The sequence below is a fragment of the Plodia interpunctella genome, chromosome 21, assembly GCF_027563975.2.
Source record: "Plodia interpunctella isolate USDA-ARS_2022_Savannah chromosome 21, ilPloInte3.2, whole genome shotgun sequence".
NCBI lineage: Eukaryota > Metazoa > Arthropoda > Insecta > Lepidoptera > Pyralidae > Plodia > Plodia interpunctella.
Genome location: NC_071314.1, coordinates 6,715,754 through 6,734,384, shown reverse-complemented (window position 1 = coordinate 6,734,384; position 18,631 = coordinate 6,715,754). Strand labels below are relative to the sequence as shown.

The following is an 18,631-nucleotide window of genomic DNA, read 5'->3' as shown; positions in this document are numbered from 1 at the left end:
TATCGGCAAATGGGGTCGTAGTCCCCTAATTTTTTTCACTACACAATCTTTTATCACCATCGTCCATCACCAGTACAAAACAAGAAATAAAGCTTGAAGGGCTGAGGCCTAAAAAGCCTTTGCCTGTAATTTTCACATAACTGTACTAAAGGTATGTTTTCAAACAGAAATTTATCGAATTGTTAGAATATTAAAGTTGCCTCATAACTTCAAATCTTTCATGCTCGAATCGTTTGACTTGCATGTCTTTTTTGTTCTAAATTATTCTAGGTACTTAATTGAATAAATTATGTCTTAACTGTAATAATTTAAGTGACGAAGTATGAAAATATGTAAGTGATTCCTGAGGCACAAGTAATGAGACCCTTATCCTGAATGACAAGTTTTGTCAAAATCTGCAATGTGGACATGACGTGTGACAAATACACCTCATGTCCAGTTACTATATTAATTTTTCATGGAGAATTATCTCAGTCCTCCCCTTCATTATGGAGAATTAACTAACATTTTTTAAAATTTTTATTACAATCATAATATTAGGACAAATTACACAGATTCAGCTAGCCCCAAAGGAAGTTCGAGACTTGTGTTATAGTATACTAACTCAACGTTACTGTATTTTATAACATATACATATATAGATAAACATCCAAGACCTGGGCCAATCAGAAAAAGATCATTTTCCATCATGACCCGACCGGGGATCGAACCCGGGACCTCTCGGTTCATTGGCAAGAACTTTACCACTGTACCACTGAGGTCATCCTAATTTCAGAATTCATTTCAGAACCCTCGGTCAAAACAATGAGTGTTGAACAATTTGAAGCTCCGGAGACTTGCATTTTCGACGAGATGGATGTGATTGCGTAAGTACTTCAGAAAAATTGCATAATCCATCAACTGATTGATTTTAAATATATAGTTATATTATATCTTATGTTTGACTCTGCTAAATATGTCCGTCAAATCACTAACATCAATCAGTTGAAATTTCTGAAATTAAAATTTAACACACTGACATATTCTATCTTTTGATATGAAAGTATTGATGTAAAAATGAGTGTATCTTTTATGTCAATTTGTACCTTCTGAAAGTAGCTTGATATTTACTTAAAAGTTTTCTGGCACTTAGCAAATCAACAACAACCAACACAAATACAGTCTTAACTTTGTTATCCATAAAAAAGTTAAAGCTAAAGTGCTCTGTCTCATGTTCTGACTGTCTATGCTTTGTCTCATTATGTCAAATGTATTTAGTTTAAAGTAACTTTTTTATGAATAACAAGGTAAATCACGCCTAAGTTATTCAGTAGGGCATAAATGTTGAAATTTATTACTGTGCCCTCACAGGGTTCATATCCTTACATTATAAAACAAAATCCTCTACCGCATCTGTTTGTCTGTCTCTTCGCGATAAACTCAAAAACGTCTGCACGGATTTTCATGCGGTTTTCACCAATGAATAGAATGGTTTTGGGGTATAATTTATTATGTTAATTACTCGAGCGAAGCCGGGCTACTAGTTTGAGCTATATGTACCATTAAAACCTGTACTACCTAATATGTTAATGAAAACAAAACTCCAGCGCCGCGGTGGTGAGCGCTGAACTAATTCAATTAGACGGCGGCTTTTGAATTAGCTGTAGTGTTGAACATTTTGAGCGCCTCAAATATTCAATTAGAAAGCTAGACATGTGATTGAATGGCGTTGTTCAGTCAAAGGGTATGTCAAGGTCTGTTTGATTGATTGATAAATTTTAACCAGTTGGCTGCAACTTATACATGAGATGAGAACAAATGATGAGTTTTAGTTTAATTTTCTACTTTACAGTTTTCACACTGGCGACCCGATGTGGTCCAGTCAAGATCAGAATGGAATGGGGCAGTACACAATGCAGCAGGTTAACAATGAGAGGTAAATAAATAAATAAATATATATATATTAGGACAAATCACACAGATTGAGCTAGCCCCAAAGTAAGTTCGAGACTTGTGTTATGGGATACTAACTCAAAGATAATATATTTTATAACAAATACATATATAGATAAAAAGCCAAGGCCGAAACCCGGGCCAATCAGAAAAAGATCATTTTCCATCATGACCCGACCGGGGATCGAACCGGGGACCTCTTGGTTCAGTGGCAAGAACCATACCACTGCGCCACCGAGGTCGTCAACGTCGAGGTAATTATTTATTTATCCCATTTATTATCTTTTCATTATACTATGTCCACTCCAAGCAAAAAAAAAGGGTTTAAGTGTGTATTTTTAACAGATTCTATCAGCCATAAGAGTCCATAGTTACTTTCCTACTCTGCATAGTCTATAGTATTCATAGTTATCAGATCACTGGCACAGTTGTAATCCTTTGACTACAAAGGCTTACAATTAGTATGTTATATATATATAATTGTAGTATTTTTGTCTGCAAAATAAGTACTAACTTATTTGAAATAAGTTAGTACTTATTTTGCGGACAAAAATACTACAACGGAAAGAGAAATATCAAGAAATGAAACTTGAAAATGCTCTCATCAAATCCATCTGTTTTGCATCTTACTAAGAAATGCATGTAGGAACAAAAATACTGTTTTCATATGTGAATAATAATAAATATAAGGAATAGAAGCAGTGATGTTGTGCTGTGCGTACATCACAAGGTCTCAGGTTCGTATCCTACTCGTGCCATACGAGTTTGTAGACCAATCTGATTCATAATATAGTAGTTTTCATAGACCGCCGCTTGCTTCCGGTTAAGGAAAACATCGTGAGGAAACCTGCACACTGGTCGACGGTTTAGTTCACTAGTATGCGACTACCTGCCACTAGATGGCGGTAAGTAGTCGTAAAAGTCATGTCAGATGTCTTTAGGCGACTTGAATAAAATCTGACACTAGTGTTAGCAATAACACTTGATATGATGATGATGAGTATTCATATATTTTATGCTGCTTAGATTACAGCAGAAGAATCAATGTTTTTTTTGCTGGAAATAATTAAAAAAAAATGTTGTATTGCAGTGTCCACGATGAGGAGGCGACCAATCCATTGCCGGACACAGTTTCCGCCCCCAATTTTCTCTGTGTAAGTCTATTTATGTTAACTACACAAACGAATTTATTTTCAAGCACAGATCTTAGGAGAACACTGCATAGTTTGACATACAAACTATTTTTACCGCAAGAAAAAGGCAGTAATGTAAGTCGAAGTTTGGCAATCTGTCTTACGAGAATCATTTGATGAATGGTAGAAAAGCTGCAAACTAGGGAAATTTTAAAATCATTTTATTGATTATTCTTTAATTCCGTCCTAACTTGGTGTCGTCAAGGCGAATTTCCTTTGTGCAAGTTACTGCATGCAAGATTAGCATCTTGCACTCAATTTGCTCAATGGAAACGTTAACTTGCATACAAATTGCGTGCAGGTAGTTTTAAATTTGTACGTAGACTACGTATTGTAGCTTGTGTACAAATGTAATGCAAATTGTGAGTACAAAGAACGACACTCAAATATTGCATGTACTCCACGAGGGAGAGAATCGCGGCGATTCTCTCCCTCGCGGAGACAGCGCCTTAAAATCTGATACAAGTTCTGATTCAAATACTTGCACGCAAATGAAACCTTGCATGCGACGTGTAAGTCTTACAAATCATGTTTCCAATGTGTTGGAAATAGCAAAATTTTACTTTACGTTTTGTGTACAGTCAAGAGCACATCAAGTTACCCTGCATGAACCTCTATAGCGCGGTAAATGGCGGCGAGTATGCAATGAATTTGGGTAAGTTAATGTGTTGTCGACTGTACTAATGACTCTTATTTGTTTCTCTCTCTTTTCCTCCAAAAAAAATACACGTACTTTCAACGCCTCCAGATTTACTAGCCCTATAATAAATATAAATACTGTGTTACTAATATTTTCATTTATAAACACAATGTATGTAACCTGCACGAAATTGTGACGTCCATACTTGCACTAAGCACAATGTAAACGCGCCTTAAAACCAAACTTATTGTATCACGGACGTTATTATGGTGCAATCGGGAATGCGTTGTCACGGAGTATATATAATAGTGTATCGTGTTTCAGAACAACTCTCAATGCAGTGACAGTGATTTGAACAACATCACACCGAGTATTGCACCTATTGTAAGTATTTATTGAAGTACCTACATATTTATTTTTTGCTTTTTGAATTGATAATTTAGTTTTGCTTCAAATTCAAAATTTTTTATTCGACTTCGGATGATAGACATCACTTATTGACGTTAAAAAAATATTTAAAACTAAGTCTACTGCCGACTTCCAAAGCGCAGGAAAAGACGCACGCAACAGACTTCACCGCAGCCCTTTCTCCAAAGACGTAAATATTGCTTAAGTTATTTTTGATTTTATTATTATAATTATTTTGTTATCGAGTGTGTTATTGCTAACATTGGTTCTAGATTTTACGACGGCACTGAAAAATGTACATAAACAATAAAAGCTTTCACCAAAAACTAATTAATATTTAGAACTATAGCTATAAAAGAAGGAACTATAGCTAAAAATACAGAAAATAAACTATTATATATAAGAGGCTATGTCTGACCTCGGGTCGTTAACTATATCAATTTGAAAATTCACCATCATCGGTGTCGCAAATTTCACCAACATCGGTGCAAATTTTCATTCACAGATGTTCCCTCGGATGAAAACAGGCCCACCGACCAGGAGCTCCTACAAGGGCCCCTACGAATTTGGCGTTATGATAAACGGGGCTCACACACATAAGAAGAAATTTCTGGTATGTTATATAATCAAAATAATTGTTTTTTTACTGACTCAAGGTAAAATATATGCAAATACACACTATATGTAAGATCCGAAGCGTGTCTTTTTAATGCATACATAGTCGCAACTAAGCTAATAAAAACTATATATAAATAAATTGATTCACACGAATTGCTCACGAAAGTATGGAAAAAGAAACCCAAATTGAACAGAAAAAAAACATGTCAGATTTTTTTTATATCTAGGCGTGACGGAGATTTCACTTTATTGTCAAAATCAAATCATTCAGAAATTACGCCTTCACAGGCACTTTTTCACGTCATATTCTAAATTAAATTATATTTACCAAAGCTACAAACTACTAGCATTTCGGAACGACCACTCCTGAGAAGAAAATGCCGAAAGAAACTCATTCAAATTCAATGTTGACGTGAGTCAGCCATCGCGAAGTTCAACCACAATAGAGGGAACATAATAGATATGTTACTTTCAGACACTCGAAGATCACAAATCACGTATATGTTTTACAAGTAAATGTCAAAATATATGTAATAAACATGTCAAGAAAATATATAATAAAATAATTATAAAAAGGTAAGATCAAGTGTGAGAGGGAGAAGTTTTAGGAAGGGTCCAAGTTTTTTTATCATTTAAATAGTCGCTAATATTGTTATTTTAGCTACAGGTTTTGCAGTAAAACAGCTAATGCTACAAAATGGTATTCGTCGATCTGTCTGTTCTGTTCTCACCCCACCTGATACTTGGCTATAAAACGAACGTGCGAGCGTTGTGTTGTAATGGCTCAGGCTTAGCTCTGGCGTCGTGCAGTGCGGTCCTGTTTCTTTATTTTTAACTATATGTTGCAGGGGCTTCGCTCCCGTGGGAACTTTGAGATAAAATATAGCCTATAGCAATCTTGGATGATGCACCTTTATAGTGGTGAAAGAATTTTTGAAATCTGCCTCCAACATACAAGCTCACTGACGCTTACCTCTATAATAATAGTATATATGAAGTTAAATGACTTCTATAAAAATCATAAAGTTCTCATCACTTGCTCATTTTCTTTATAGATACATTGGAAGCGACTGCCCTCCATAAGCTACTAGGGTGGTTCGCAGAGCGTTTCCAAAATCAATCATTCATACAATTGACATTACTACAGTACAGAGTAATGTAAAGTCATATAGAAAATCTAATTCTTGTCTTTGTTAAAATTTGAAAAATTAAAATGACTGCGCGACCGCAGCGCTCGAAACGCTCTGCGAACCACTAGCGCCTCTTTCTATGTATGTATTTTTTTCGTGCAATAGTTTACAAACAAACGGACAAACTTACAATTTTTCTTGGAACCTCACTTTTTACGCGCTGGGTTTTTGCATTCTTCTTTAAATATAACTCGTTTTCAGTGGTCCACAAAATTGCAACGCATGTACGTGGACGCGGAGTGCGACTTCCCCCTAATATTCAGCTGGAGTGCCGGGGCTCCGCAGCCGGCCTTCGTGCGCGCCGTCGTGGTCTTCAGGGACGAAGACCAGTCGCAGCACAGGGTCGAGACTTGCGTCAACCATAAAAGTATTCTCATGACGAAGAATTGTGAGTATTCACTTTATATGCTTGTTCAGATCACTATGCACTATATATGCTATTATTGTACCCTACTTAATGCAAATAAATAATTTCTGATTTGATATATTTGCAAATGAGTTTTGAAGTTATACATTTTGATATGTTGTATCGGTGACGCCTTGTCGCTCTTCACTAATATGATTAGTCAATTATATAGGGTTTCTGGTATCAAACGCAAAACTACTTGGGTACATTAAAACAAGCAACTTTTATCGTACTACTTTTCGTGATTCGTAGTTTTTTTTTTTTCATATAAAAATAAAATACAAATCTTATTTGCGATTCTACACATATTAACTCTATGTAATAGCCGAGCAACACGAGACAGCACAGTAGCGTTATGTAGCGGAATCGAGCATAGTTTTATGGAAACAACATTAAAACTAAAAAACGGAATTTATTACGTTTGGACAAAAGTCGTAGAACAAAAGATGTCAGTCTCTATGTTCCTTATGCGCCTTTGGAAGTTTGTGCGTTAGATACCAGTAACCCTGTATATAGCCGTTTTATGGATATTTTTTTATTACTTTTGGGGACGCCTGTGGCAGCACCAGACGGGTAGGACAGTCCTCAGTACTGGGACCATTTCACCCAGTTCCCCCTAGTAACCCCTGAGTTTTACTAGATTAGATGGTGACCCAAGCTTGGCGGCGGTCCACAAATCCTACCTGTACCTTTATATAGCAATAGTACAGTTACTCAGGTTCTGTTAATGTACAAACTACCCTCCGTTGATCTCTGTCCAAAGCTACTCTTGTCCAGTTAGGTCCCAATATTAGGCTACGTCCTATCAGAAGAGGATTTAAAGGATATCCTTCTGATAGGACGTCTGAGCCTCTCGGATGTTCTTTAATAAGGACCCTGGGCTCCAACGCTCAACGTCCCGACTGACTGTCTATCTGCAAAAAATAAATAAATAAAAAGAATTGGCAGAATTTATCAATGAAGATCGACTTTGTGTGAACCTCAGCACTGAACCTACCTTTAATACGAAGCGTAGTAGGCAGGTGGCACTGGCACACAAAGGATAGCTCCATTTTATTTTTTGACATAATTAACAATTTATGCTGTATACGTACGACTATGAAGAAGGTATTTCTAAATATTTGCCATTTCTTTTTAGTACCCGATTGTCAATTAAGGAACGTACTCCACTCGTCCCGCGAGCCCGGCGCCGCCGACGTGCAGTACAGCGGCGGCGCGGACGAGTGGTACTCCACCGTAGTGAGGTTCGACAACGGACTCAGTACGACGCACGCTTACCGGTTCATATGCAAGAACTCCTGCACCGGCGGGATCAATAGACGAGCCATTTCCATTATCTTCACTTTGGAAAATTTGTCGTAAGTTTTTTTATTTGTGTTTTTCTAAATATGTTGTACTTATTCTATTCTACATCAGCCAGCATACAATCTTAATTCTAGATAATTATTTGTTAGACAAATTAAAAAACCGCCGACTTTCAATATTCATTTCGCTACAACTTTTGAACAGCTGTATGAACAGCTGAACCTATTTTCATGAAACAAGAACACTCGGGATAAAATTATCTATGACACAAAAAAACTAAACGAAAACCGTTTGGGAGCTAGGATGCCACAGACAAATACACAGACACGTTAGACTTATAACATCCCTCTTTTTGCGTCGGGGTTTAAAAATAAATACATTACAAAAAGCCAACTGAAAGGTACCGTTGACCTTGTTAGGTGGTAGTGTAATCTCAGGTAGGGTTGGAGTAGAAATAGGCAAAGGCAGACAGTTGTATAATAGTATAATTAATAAGTAAAATACAGACCTGTGAACAATAAAAAAATACATAAACTATAGCACTAAATCACTGTAAAATTTAGAACACTTTCCCGAAGCATATTAAAACACTTACCCTTCAAGGGTCTATAAATAAGTTAAGATATTTTATTATACATATATTTTATTATTATTACTGCGTACGTGTGGTACGTGCCGATATCGTTATGGTAATGAATGAGTCAAAATGTGATTTCAAATTTTTGAATTTAGACTGAAAGAAATAAAAAATTAAAGAGGTCATAATGCGTGGCGTTACAACCTGATTATTTTATTAGTTTAAAAGTAACAAACTGGGGATGACTATATGATGAATTAATTCAGCCGAACTGGCATGGTCTCGATAGCTTAGTGGTCGAGAGCACTGTCCCGAATAGACAGGGGCGCGGGTTCAATTCTCGCTCAATTCCAGATTTTTTCATCTCATTATTATTTTCAAAAATAAGTTAAAAAGCATGTGTGATATATATAACAAATCCATTTAAACTGTATCCTTTAATAAAGTATCTGTTTTAGGGTTCGGTAACCGAATGGCAAACCGAAACCCTTACAAATTCAGTCTGTCCGTTATACCTATATTATAACCTGCCTGTGAATGTGTCTGAATAACTTGATTTTCATCACCATCGGCCTAACCATACATCATATCTTGATTTTCTTATTAATTAGAGCTATTAAATGTCCCACTGGTGGACAAAGGTGTCCCTCAATTCCTTCCATTTCTACATTTATTGCAAACTAACACTGTATTTCTCCATAAAAGTGTGTATGCAATGGCTCATAAACTGTACAATAAATTGCCTGGAAATACAAATAACTTACATACTTTTAAGAGGGGACTATCAAAGCTACATATCAAAAAAGCTTATTATTGTGTTACTGAATATTTAAATGATAATTTCAATTAATTTAATGAAGTATTTGATCTTTTAACGTAATTATGTATACCTACCTGACAATTTGATAAATTATGTAGACACTTCATAGTATAAATTATTGTATAAATATTATGTAACTTCATTTTGCAAAACCTATGACTAAAATATCATATGCCTTATGGCGGGACATAGAAAAACTCATTCCCATGTATTATATCATGTAACCTGTGTTCACGAAATAAACGAAATGAATTGAATTTCTCATGTGAAAACATCTACCGTGAGCAGTGGGTATTATATCATGTAACCTGTGTTCACGTAATAAACGAATTGAATTGAATTTCTCATGTGAAAACATCTACCGTGAGCAGTGGGTATTATATCATGTAACCTGTGTTCACGAAATAAACGAATTGAATTGAATTTCTCATGTGAAAACATCTACCGTGAGCAGTGGGTATTATATCATGTAACCTGTGTTCACGAAATAAATGAATTGAATTGAATTTCTCATGTGAAAACATCTACCGTGAGCAGTGGGTATTATATCATGTAACCTGTGTTCACGAAATAAACGAATTGAATTGAATTTCTCATGTGAAAACATCTACCGTGAGCAGTGGGTATTATGTCATGTAACCTGTGTTCACGAAATAAATGAATTGAGTTGAATTTCTCATGTGAAAACATCTACCGTGAGCAGTGGGTATTATATCATGTAACCTGTGTTCACGAAATAAACGAATTGAATTGAATTTCTCATGTGAAAACATCTACCGTGAGCAGTGGGTATTATATCATGTAACCTGTGTTCACGAAATAAATGAATTGAGTTGAATTTCTCATGTGAAAACATCTACCGTGAGCAGTGGGTATTATATCATGTAACCTGTGTTCACGAAATAAACGAATTGAATTGAATTTCTCATGTGAAAACATCTACCGTGAGCAGTGGGTATTATATCATGTAACCTGTGTTCACGTAATAAACGAATTGAATTGAATTTCTCATGTGAAAACATCTACCGTGAGCAGTGGGTATTATATCATGTGACCTGTGTTCACGTAATAAACGAATTGAATTGAATTTCTCATGTGAAAACATCTACCGTGAGCAGTGGGTATTATATCATGTAACCTGTGTTCACGTAATAAACGAATTGAATTGAATTTCTCATGTTAAAACATCTACCGTGAGCAGTGGGTATTATATCATGTAACCTGTGTTCACGAAATAAACGAATTGAATTGAATTTCTCATGTGAAAACATCTACCGTGAGCAGTGGGTATTATATCATGTAACCTGTGTTCACGTAATAAACGAATTGAATTTCTCATGTGAAAACATCTACCGTGAGCAGTGGGTATTATATCATGTAACCTGTGTTCACGTAATAAACGAATTGAATTTCTCATGTGAAAACATCTACCGTGAGCAGTGGGTATTATATCATGTAACCTGTGTTCACGTAATAAACGAATTGAATTTCTCATGTGAAAACATCTACCGTGAGCAGTGGGTATTATATCATGTAACCTGTGTTCACGTAATAAACGAATTGAATTTCTCATGTGAAAACATCTACCGTGAGCAGTGGGTATTATATCATGTAACCTGTGTTCACGAAATAAACGAATTGAATTGAATTTCTCATGTGAAAACATCTACCGTGAGCAGTGGGTATTATATCATGTAACCTGTGTTCACGTAATAAACGAATTGAATTTCTCATGTGAAAACATCTACCGTGAGCAGTGGGTATTATATCATGTAACCTGTGTTCACGTAATAAACGAATTGAATTTCTCATGTGAAAACATCTACCGTGAGCAGTGGGTATTATATCATGTAACCTGTGTTCACGTAATAAACGAATTGAATTTCTCATGTGAAAACATCTACCGTGAGCAGTGGGTATTATATCATGTAACCTGTGTTCACGTAATAAACGAATTGAATTTCTCATGTGAAAACATCTACCGTGAGCAGTGGGTATTATATCATGTAACCTGTGTTCACGAAATAAACGAATTGAATTGAATTTCTCATGTGAAAACATCTACCGTGAGCAGTGGGTATTATATCATGTAACCTGTGTTCACGAAATAAATGAATTGAATTGAATTTCTCATGTGAAAACATCTACCGTGAGCAGTGGGTATTATATCATGTAACCTGTGTTCACGTAATAAACGAATTGAATTGAATTTCTCATGTTAAAACATCTACCGTGAGCAGTGGGTATTATATCATGTAACCTGTGTTCACGAAATAAACGAATTGAATTGAATTTCTCATGTGAAAACATCTACCGTGAGCAGTGGGTATTATATCATGTAACCTGTGTTCACGTAATAAACGAATTGAATTTCTCATGTGAAAACATCTACCGTGAGCAGTGGGTATTATATCATGTAACCTGTGTTCACGTAATAAACGAATTGAATTTCTCATGTGAAAACATCTACCGTGAGCAGTGGGTATTATATCATGTAACCTGTGTTCACGTAATAAACGAATTGAATTTCTCATGTGAAAACATCTACCGTGAGCAGTGGGTATTATATCATGTAACCTGTGTTCACGTAATAAACGAATTGAATTTCTCATGTGAAAACATCTACCGTGAGCAGTGGGTATTATATCATGTAACCTGTGTTCACGAAATAAACGAATTGAATTGAATTTCTCATGTGAAAACATCTACCGTGAGCAGTGGGTATTATATCATGTAACCTGTGTTCACGTAATAAACGAATTGAATTTCTCATGTGAAAACATCTACCGTGAGCAGTGGGTATTATATCATGTAACCTGTGTTCACGTAATAAACGAATTGAATTTCTCATGTGAAAACATCTACCGTGAGCAGTGGGTATTATATCATGTAACCTGTGTTCACGTAATAAACGAATTGAATTTCTCATGTGAAAACATCTACCGTGAGCAGTGGGTATTATATCATGTAACCTGTGTTCACGAAATAAACGAATTTAATTGAATTTCTCATGTGAAAACATCTACCGTGAGCAGTGGGTATTATATCATGTAACCTGTGTTCACGAAATAAATGAATTGAATTGAATTTCTCATGTGAAAACATCTACCGTGAGCAGTGGGTATTATATCATGTAACCTGTGTTCACGTAATAAACGAATTGAATTTCTCATGTGAAAACATCTACCGTGAGCAGTGGGTATTATATCATGTAACCTGTGTTCACGTAATAAACGAATTGAATTTCTCATGTGAAAACATCTACCGTGAGCAGTGGGTATTATATCATCTAACCTGTGTTCACGTAATAAACGAATTGAATTTCTCATGTGAAAACATCTACCGTGAGCAGTGGGTATTATATCATGTAACCTGTGTTCACGTAATAAACGAATTGAATTTCTCATGTGAAAACATCTACCGTGAGCAGTGGCACGGTACTCGGGCGCGAGAAGATGAGCGTGCGAGTGTGCGCGTGCCCGCGACGGGACATGCGCGCGGAGGAGGGCGCCGCGCCCGCCCGGCGGCGCCCTGCGGACGCCCGCGCTGCGGAACACAAGCCCAAGAAGGTGAAGATCGAGATCACCGACACTGATGATGACAAGATTGTGGTGCTGCCAGAGGTGAGTGCCCGTTACACTAGCAGTAGGAATATCGTGCTTTCTCGATGTGATACGAAGACCTGACTGAGACTGAGACCAGGCCTGCGGAACACAAGGCCAAGAAGGTGAAGATAGACCGACACTGATGATGACAAGATTGTGGTCCTGCCCGAGGTGAGATTTTCTTTTTACGAGGTCATGTTTTACAACCACCGGCCAGGACTGCAGGGTAATGAGGAAGAATGCAGATTCAATTTCTTCCATTTCGATTTAATTTTCATAATGTTTCTTATTAAAATGAAAAACGAAAGTTTATTATAAATTATTTTCCTAAACGAAATGTATGTAAAGGATAACTTCGAAACAACAAATGAATCTCAACACTGGCTTTGCTCGGGTGAAAGCATAATAAATTATACCTAAATAACCAAAACCTTAAAATCTGTGTTAAGTTTATCTCAAACAGACGGACAGACAAACGCAGCAGAAGACTTTGTTTTATAATATGTAAGGATATCAATTCGTTTTCAGCTGAGAGTGAGAGGCATCTCAACAGCCATCACTACGTTAGAGATGATGAGGGAATTCACCGTCCAACACAAAAGGCTGTCCACAGATCTACGGGTGTTGGATGAAGATGCCAGTATTATAGCCGACTTAGACACTAAGTTAAACGAACTTAGATCCAGTAAGTAGCCTTTCTTCGGTGCCAGTATACTATTATTATATATTTCTAGAGCATATGTTGTATTTGAAACTTTCCCACATGTAGTACTTATAGGAGTAAAATTTTAGGATAGTAAAACATTATATAAGTTTGCATTATGATAAAATGCTAGTCCTTAATCTTCAAATCAATGTATGCTCTGTGAATCTTAACTCTAGTTTTTTTTGATAGGATTTTATTTCTATATAGGTACTAATTCATATATTTTTATTATGATAAATTTTGTCAAAGACAAAGAAAACTAAAGTAATGTCCAAAAATAATAGCTCTCTGCCCTGTTTCTCTTTGTTTGTCCCGTTTCGTTTCTTGTATGAATGAAATGGGAGATATATGTAGTTGTTTCTATAGTTTTCTCAGTCTTCGAACGTCTCAATATTTTGTTAGTAGATGGATAAGGACAGATATAAAATATTAAGTACTTGACATGTGTCGAAACAGATTTCTGTGAGGGTTTTTCTTTTTTCTCATTTATCTTTGTGTCTGTCTATAGAGTAGAAAAAGGAATATTAGCGAGCTATATTTTTGCCATTGCAATACCAATAGAATGGTCAAAATTGTTTGAAAAACGCCCGGTGTTGCCAGCCGAAAAGTCACGTCCTCATTTATTTTCTACTCTTTATACTGTCTGCACTCGTATCGTTGCAACCCACCAATCAATATATTTTACAAAATTTAATTACATTGCATTTATTAATTTTTTACAAAAACTTAATCTTTAGTTCTAAGTAGAAATTTAAAAAAATTGTTGCTATGTAGAAATAGCATACACTATAGAAATAACATATAAATTTTACTATTTAGTGTTTAAGCATTTGTTTACCACTGTTGAGTGCCCATGTTTACGGAGAAGGCAATGGCAATCTCCATTAATATTGTCAAGAGAGTCGATGTGTGAGTTTCATTCTACTTAACGACCACGACCTTCAGCCATGAAGAATGCAACTGTAAGGAGTTGGGTAATATAGTTTAGATTTGTTTCAGTGAATATTTTAATTTAAAAATGTAAATATGCTACTTTTGATGTGGCCGGTCGGCCGCAGTGATTCGCGGAGCAGTTAAGCAACTTAAGCGATGGTCTGCCATGAGATGGGTGACCAAATTATTGTCTCATTCTTCCATACTTCTGAAGATAGGACATTGGTGCCTGTTTATTTTCAGTAACAGTTTACAGTCAAAAGCAACAAATTCGCGTTTGGCGTTCGGCTCAACCTTAAACAACCATAGAAAGATAGATATATATTTGTGAGAAAAATTTACTATACTTATAGGATGAAGATCTATTTTTGTAGTATTTTTAAATAATTAAATAATTGGCATATAAAATGTCTTCCAAATTTAATTGGATAAGTGTGTTTAAAATTATTATGTTTATTCGCACACGAGTGTTAAATTAGGTTCTATGAAAGTGATTTTTGAAAAGTTTTAACATTTTATTTTCATTTAATTATGTTATCATGACCTACCCTTTTATATATTATTGATTATATATATAGGCAAAACTACTTACATATGAATGTAATTATGTGCTGTAATGGGTTTTGAGTTATTCACACCGTGTTAAAGTCGTTTTGTCGTTTGTATAGTGCGCATGTATTACACAGTTGTACCTGGGGTAAGACTGACCTACTACACTACATACATACCTACATATACAATATTCGCTGGCGTTTTGTCGTTTTGTTGAGGTCCAGAATATCTCACGGTTAAAAAAATGGACAGTAAACGAAAAATGTAGTTTTGAATTTTACATATTTTTTATTACCAGAGGTCAATTTGAGTAGTGGACATTCTAGACCTCAACCCGTTTTAGTATTAGAGTATGTGTTTTATCTATGTAATAGTTTGCGGCAAGTCTCTTGAACGAAGATGGACGTTTGCGCATTTTTATTTCTTTGGAATAGAGTTCAAAATATCAGAACTTGACTTCTGCGAATGCTCAAGCTGTTTGCCGCCATCTATAATACTATTGTAATAGTAAATACTAGCGATGTGCCGCTGAGAAATTCTCAGTTCTCGGAAATTGCCTTCCTTGAGAATTATCACAGATTTACAAGTGAAATTCCCATCAAACAAAGCAACGATTTGCAGGAAATTCTCGGGAATTTCTGAGAATACTGTTTCCATTAATTTTCCAAACAAGAACGGCACATAACTATTACTGACATTCCGCCTTTGAGATACCTATTGGAATATATATCGATAGTTAGGTATATCACAACTTTGCAATAACTAGGAATTTAGAATTTGAATAGATTGATTACGAATAACAAATTTCAAAATTGAAAACTAGAGCTATTTGCGTTGTTATAAGTATTAAATTTCCACAATATCTGCGTGGTTAAAAAACTAATACTGAAAATTACAAAATTTGTAGCCATCCTTTTCTGGCAAATAGGCAAGAAAAAATAGCTAAAACTACATCAATTGCTCATTCGTAAGCATTCTAGTTTAATAATATAAATTCTTCGGCAATACCCAGTTATAGAGCTTGGATTTTATGTCGATATTTTTCTAAAGGTTGTTTTATTGTTAATATGATAAAAATATTTTTTTAATAATTATCTTTAATTTTGTCAAGTCACTACTGTTTAGTTTTTTTAGGCTTTTGTTTTACTTTACTTTTGATTATTGCATTTACCCAGTCTTATGGTAGAATTAATACAGTTTGTACTAGTATCTGAATTATTTAATTATTTCATTGCAATTTACCTGTTTTTTGATCAGATGTGAAAAAAAATTCAAATTTAATAGTCATGTTATAATAAATTGTAATTGTTACACTAATGTGTCTTGTTCAAATATTTCACTTTTAATTAAATATTGTGATTTATCTATATGTTTCTTTTATTTTTTTTAACTATCTAACTTTACACACTTCCTAAAAACATTCTCACATTAATATATAATTTTCTCTAAAATATATGCCGTAGTAAAACATAGCTTTTGAGTCTTGTAACTTTTGGCCATAGATATAAGAACCTTCAATGTAATCTTCTTATATCTATGCTTTTGGCTCTATCTACTCAAAAACACTGTGACTTTGTATCTTTATAACACTGTCACATTTATTATATATCTAACTTGGTTGTAACTTGGTAACTTGGTGTGATAATTGCCTCTTGTTCAACTCTCACACCCATCCAGTTGCTGTTACATGTAGTGATTTTTTTTGTGCTTGTTTTGCATGCTGTACCAGAGTACAGGCGTCATTTATACAACTCCAGGTCCAGTCATTGGCCAAATAGTATGTGCCATATGTGGGGGTATGTTATCACCTAGAATAGGACCATTCCATATCCTCCCATAGATGCTGTACAAGGTGACTATGGGACACAGCAGCATATACGTAGCAACAATATAGCATTCTCAGAGACATTTGACATCAAGCAGGCTGTAAAAGTTTGCAGATTGTAGAATCACCTCTGAATTTACAAATCTTATTTCTATTCCTGATTTTCATGCTGATGCTAGGCTTTGTGACAATCAGATGTAACCGGAGCAAGTGAGGATGAGAGAGAAACACTGTGCCATTACTACATACTTTATTTTGATCTTGTCCATCGAAACCTTGATTGGTGTGATAATAAATCAATATAGTATATATCAGTTCTCTTGACATAACAAAATATAAGTGAAAGGAACAGGTCTTCACAACAACTTGAGGTGCCCTGTTACCTTATCAACCACATCCTTTGGAGCAGGTCCAACCCCCAAAACAGTAATAGAATTAGGGGCAATTTGTGTCCTCCCTGCATCCCTTACTAACGAAGTGATGAGCCCCATCTTTTTAGCATTAGCCTCAATTTGTTTAATTTCTTCTACGGAGTCCGTTTTGAGAGCAATTTTTGCTTGACCAGTCATCTGCCAACATTTTAATGCCTCAGGATCCCGTCTCTGCGCCTTCTCAAAAGCACCGACTGCTGCATGACCGCACTGAGCTCCTATCTTTCCTTTACTCATATTCAAGTCGGTTCGCACTACTAGCACTAGCTTGTACTCTGAATCTGAAGCAAACTGGAAAATAAAAAATAATGTATAAGCTGCAATATCGGAAATGGCAGAAACATAACTACATCTGAGAGAGCTTACAAATTAGAGATCCGTTATAGATAGATTGACAAAGTTTTAAATATAATATTGTGTAACGATTAGTAGTCATAATTTCACAAGTTTTTACTATTGTTACTGGACAAATAAAGAATTTACTGTTAGACTAGTTTTATATAATGAATACTAATATGATTTTGATTAATTGACTATAATGAATATACCTTTTTCACAACTTTTGTTGCTTTAGATACTGAACCAAAATAACTTCTAAGAGCGAACAAGGATATACCTAGGCAAATACCACATCCTAGACCAGTTAGAAAAGAAACATTAAATTCCATATTGCGTTTGGTTGAAATGATTGATGCTTAAATATCAAATTTTCTTGTAAATCTCAAACTACACAGCAGAGGCAGATGGTAGGTAATAAAACATATATATAACCTCAAATCAACAACAGATTTGATTGACACATGATCTTGGAGTGTTGCCACATTGTCCATAACTAAATAGGTTTCCTAAATTAGTATTTTATTACGAAAAAATGTACTTGAATATTACAAATTAATTTGTACTACTTTGTGATACAACATTATTGCTATTGCGGAACAGACGATTTTCTCACAAACTTTCACCCCCTCCCCCCCTAAATAGTAATTTTGGAGTTGATTTTTGGAAAAAAAGTAGCCGTGAAAGCGAACAGACAGACAGACTTTCGCATTTATAATATTAGTATATATTGCTATATAATTCATCTGTAGCCAACGTCAGTCACAGATCATTTAGTAAGGTTAAATGGTCTGTGGCGTCAATGAACCGTTATTAAAGCGCACGGCCCGTGCTTCCTTTGAATTTAGATGATGTAGAATTGTCCTTTTAAATGGGGAATTCTTTATTACTGGCAACAAATAATAAATGTCAAAGTCATTTTTTATAAATTTCTGAATTTCTGTAATGTCTCAACTCAACACATATTTTAGTAAATATATTGATGTCGATATCGATTAAAATTTTCGATACCATATTTTTAAATACACGTTTCACGTGTTTAGTATCCATCGAAAAAGAAAATTAGAGACGACGAGCTGGGAAACTAACTAGCATGGAAAAATTATATAGAATATGTCAAGAGTTGTTAATATACCAGTGTTATTGTTGGAATT

The 18,631-nt window shown here is 35.2% G+C and overlaps 2 protein-coding genes across 2 annotated transcripts; one reads left to right on the top strand and one right to left on the bottom strand.

Moving 5' to 3' along the window:
* Positions 1-8: 8 nt before the first annotated feature.
* Positions 9-15,477, top strand: LOC128679147 (tumor protein 63). Its single transcript, XM_053761191.1, has 10 exons — positions 9-151; positions 788-866; positions 1,832-1,915; positions 3,023-3,086; positions 4,090-4,149; positions 4,679-4,786; positions 6,183-6,369; positions 7,526-7,745; positions 12,520-12,712; positions 13,223-15,477. Exons 2-10 carry the CDS (start codon positions 805-807, stop codon positions 13,385-13,387), a joined length of 1,143 nt encoding a protein of 380 aa, XP_053617166.1. The 5' UTR covers positions 9-151; positions 788-804; the 3' UTR covers positions 13,388-15,477.
* On the bottom strand, positions 15,085-17,946 carry LOC128679149 (peptidyl-tRNA hydrolase 2, mitochondrial-like). Its single transcript, XM_053761194.1, has 2 exons — positions 17,690-17,946; positions 15,085-17,432 (listed from the first exon to the last, which is right to left on the bottom strand). The coding sequence occupies exons 1-2, from the start codon at positions 17,807-17,809 to the stop codon at positions 17,067-17,069; spliced, it is 486 nt and encodes a 161-aa protein (XP_053617169.1). The 5' UTR covers positions 17,810-17,946; the 3' UTR covers positions 15,085-17,066.
* Between the last annotated feature and the right edge of the window lie 685 nt (positions 17,947-18,631).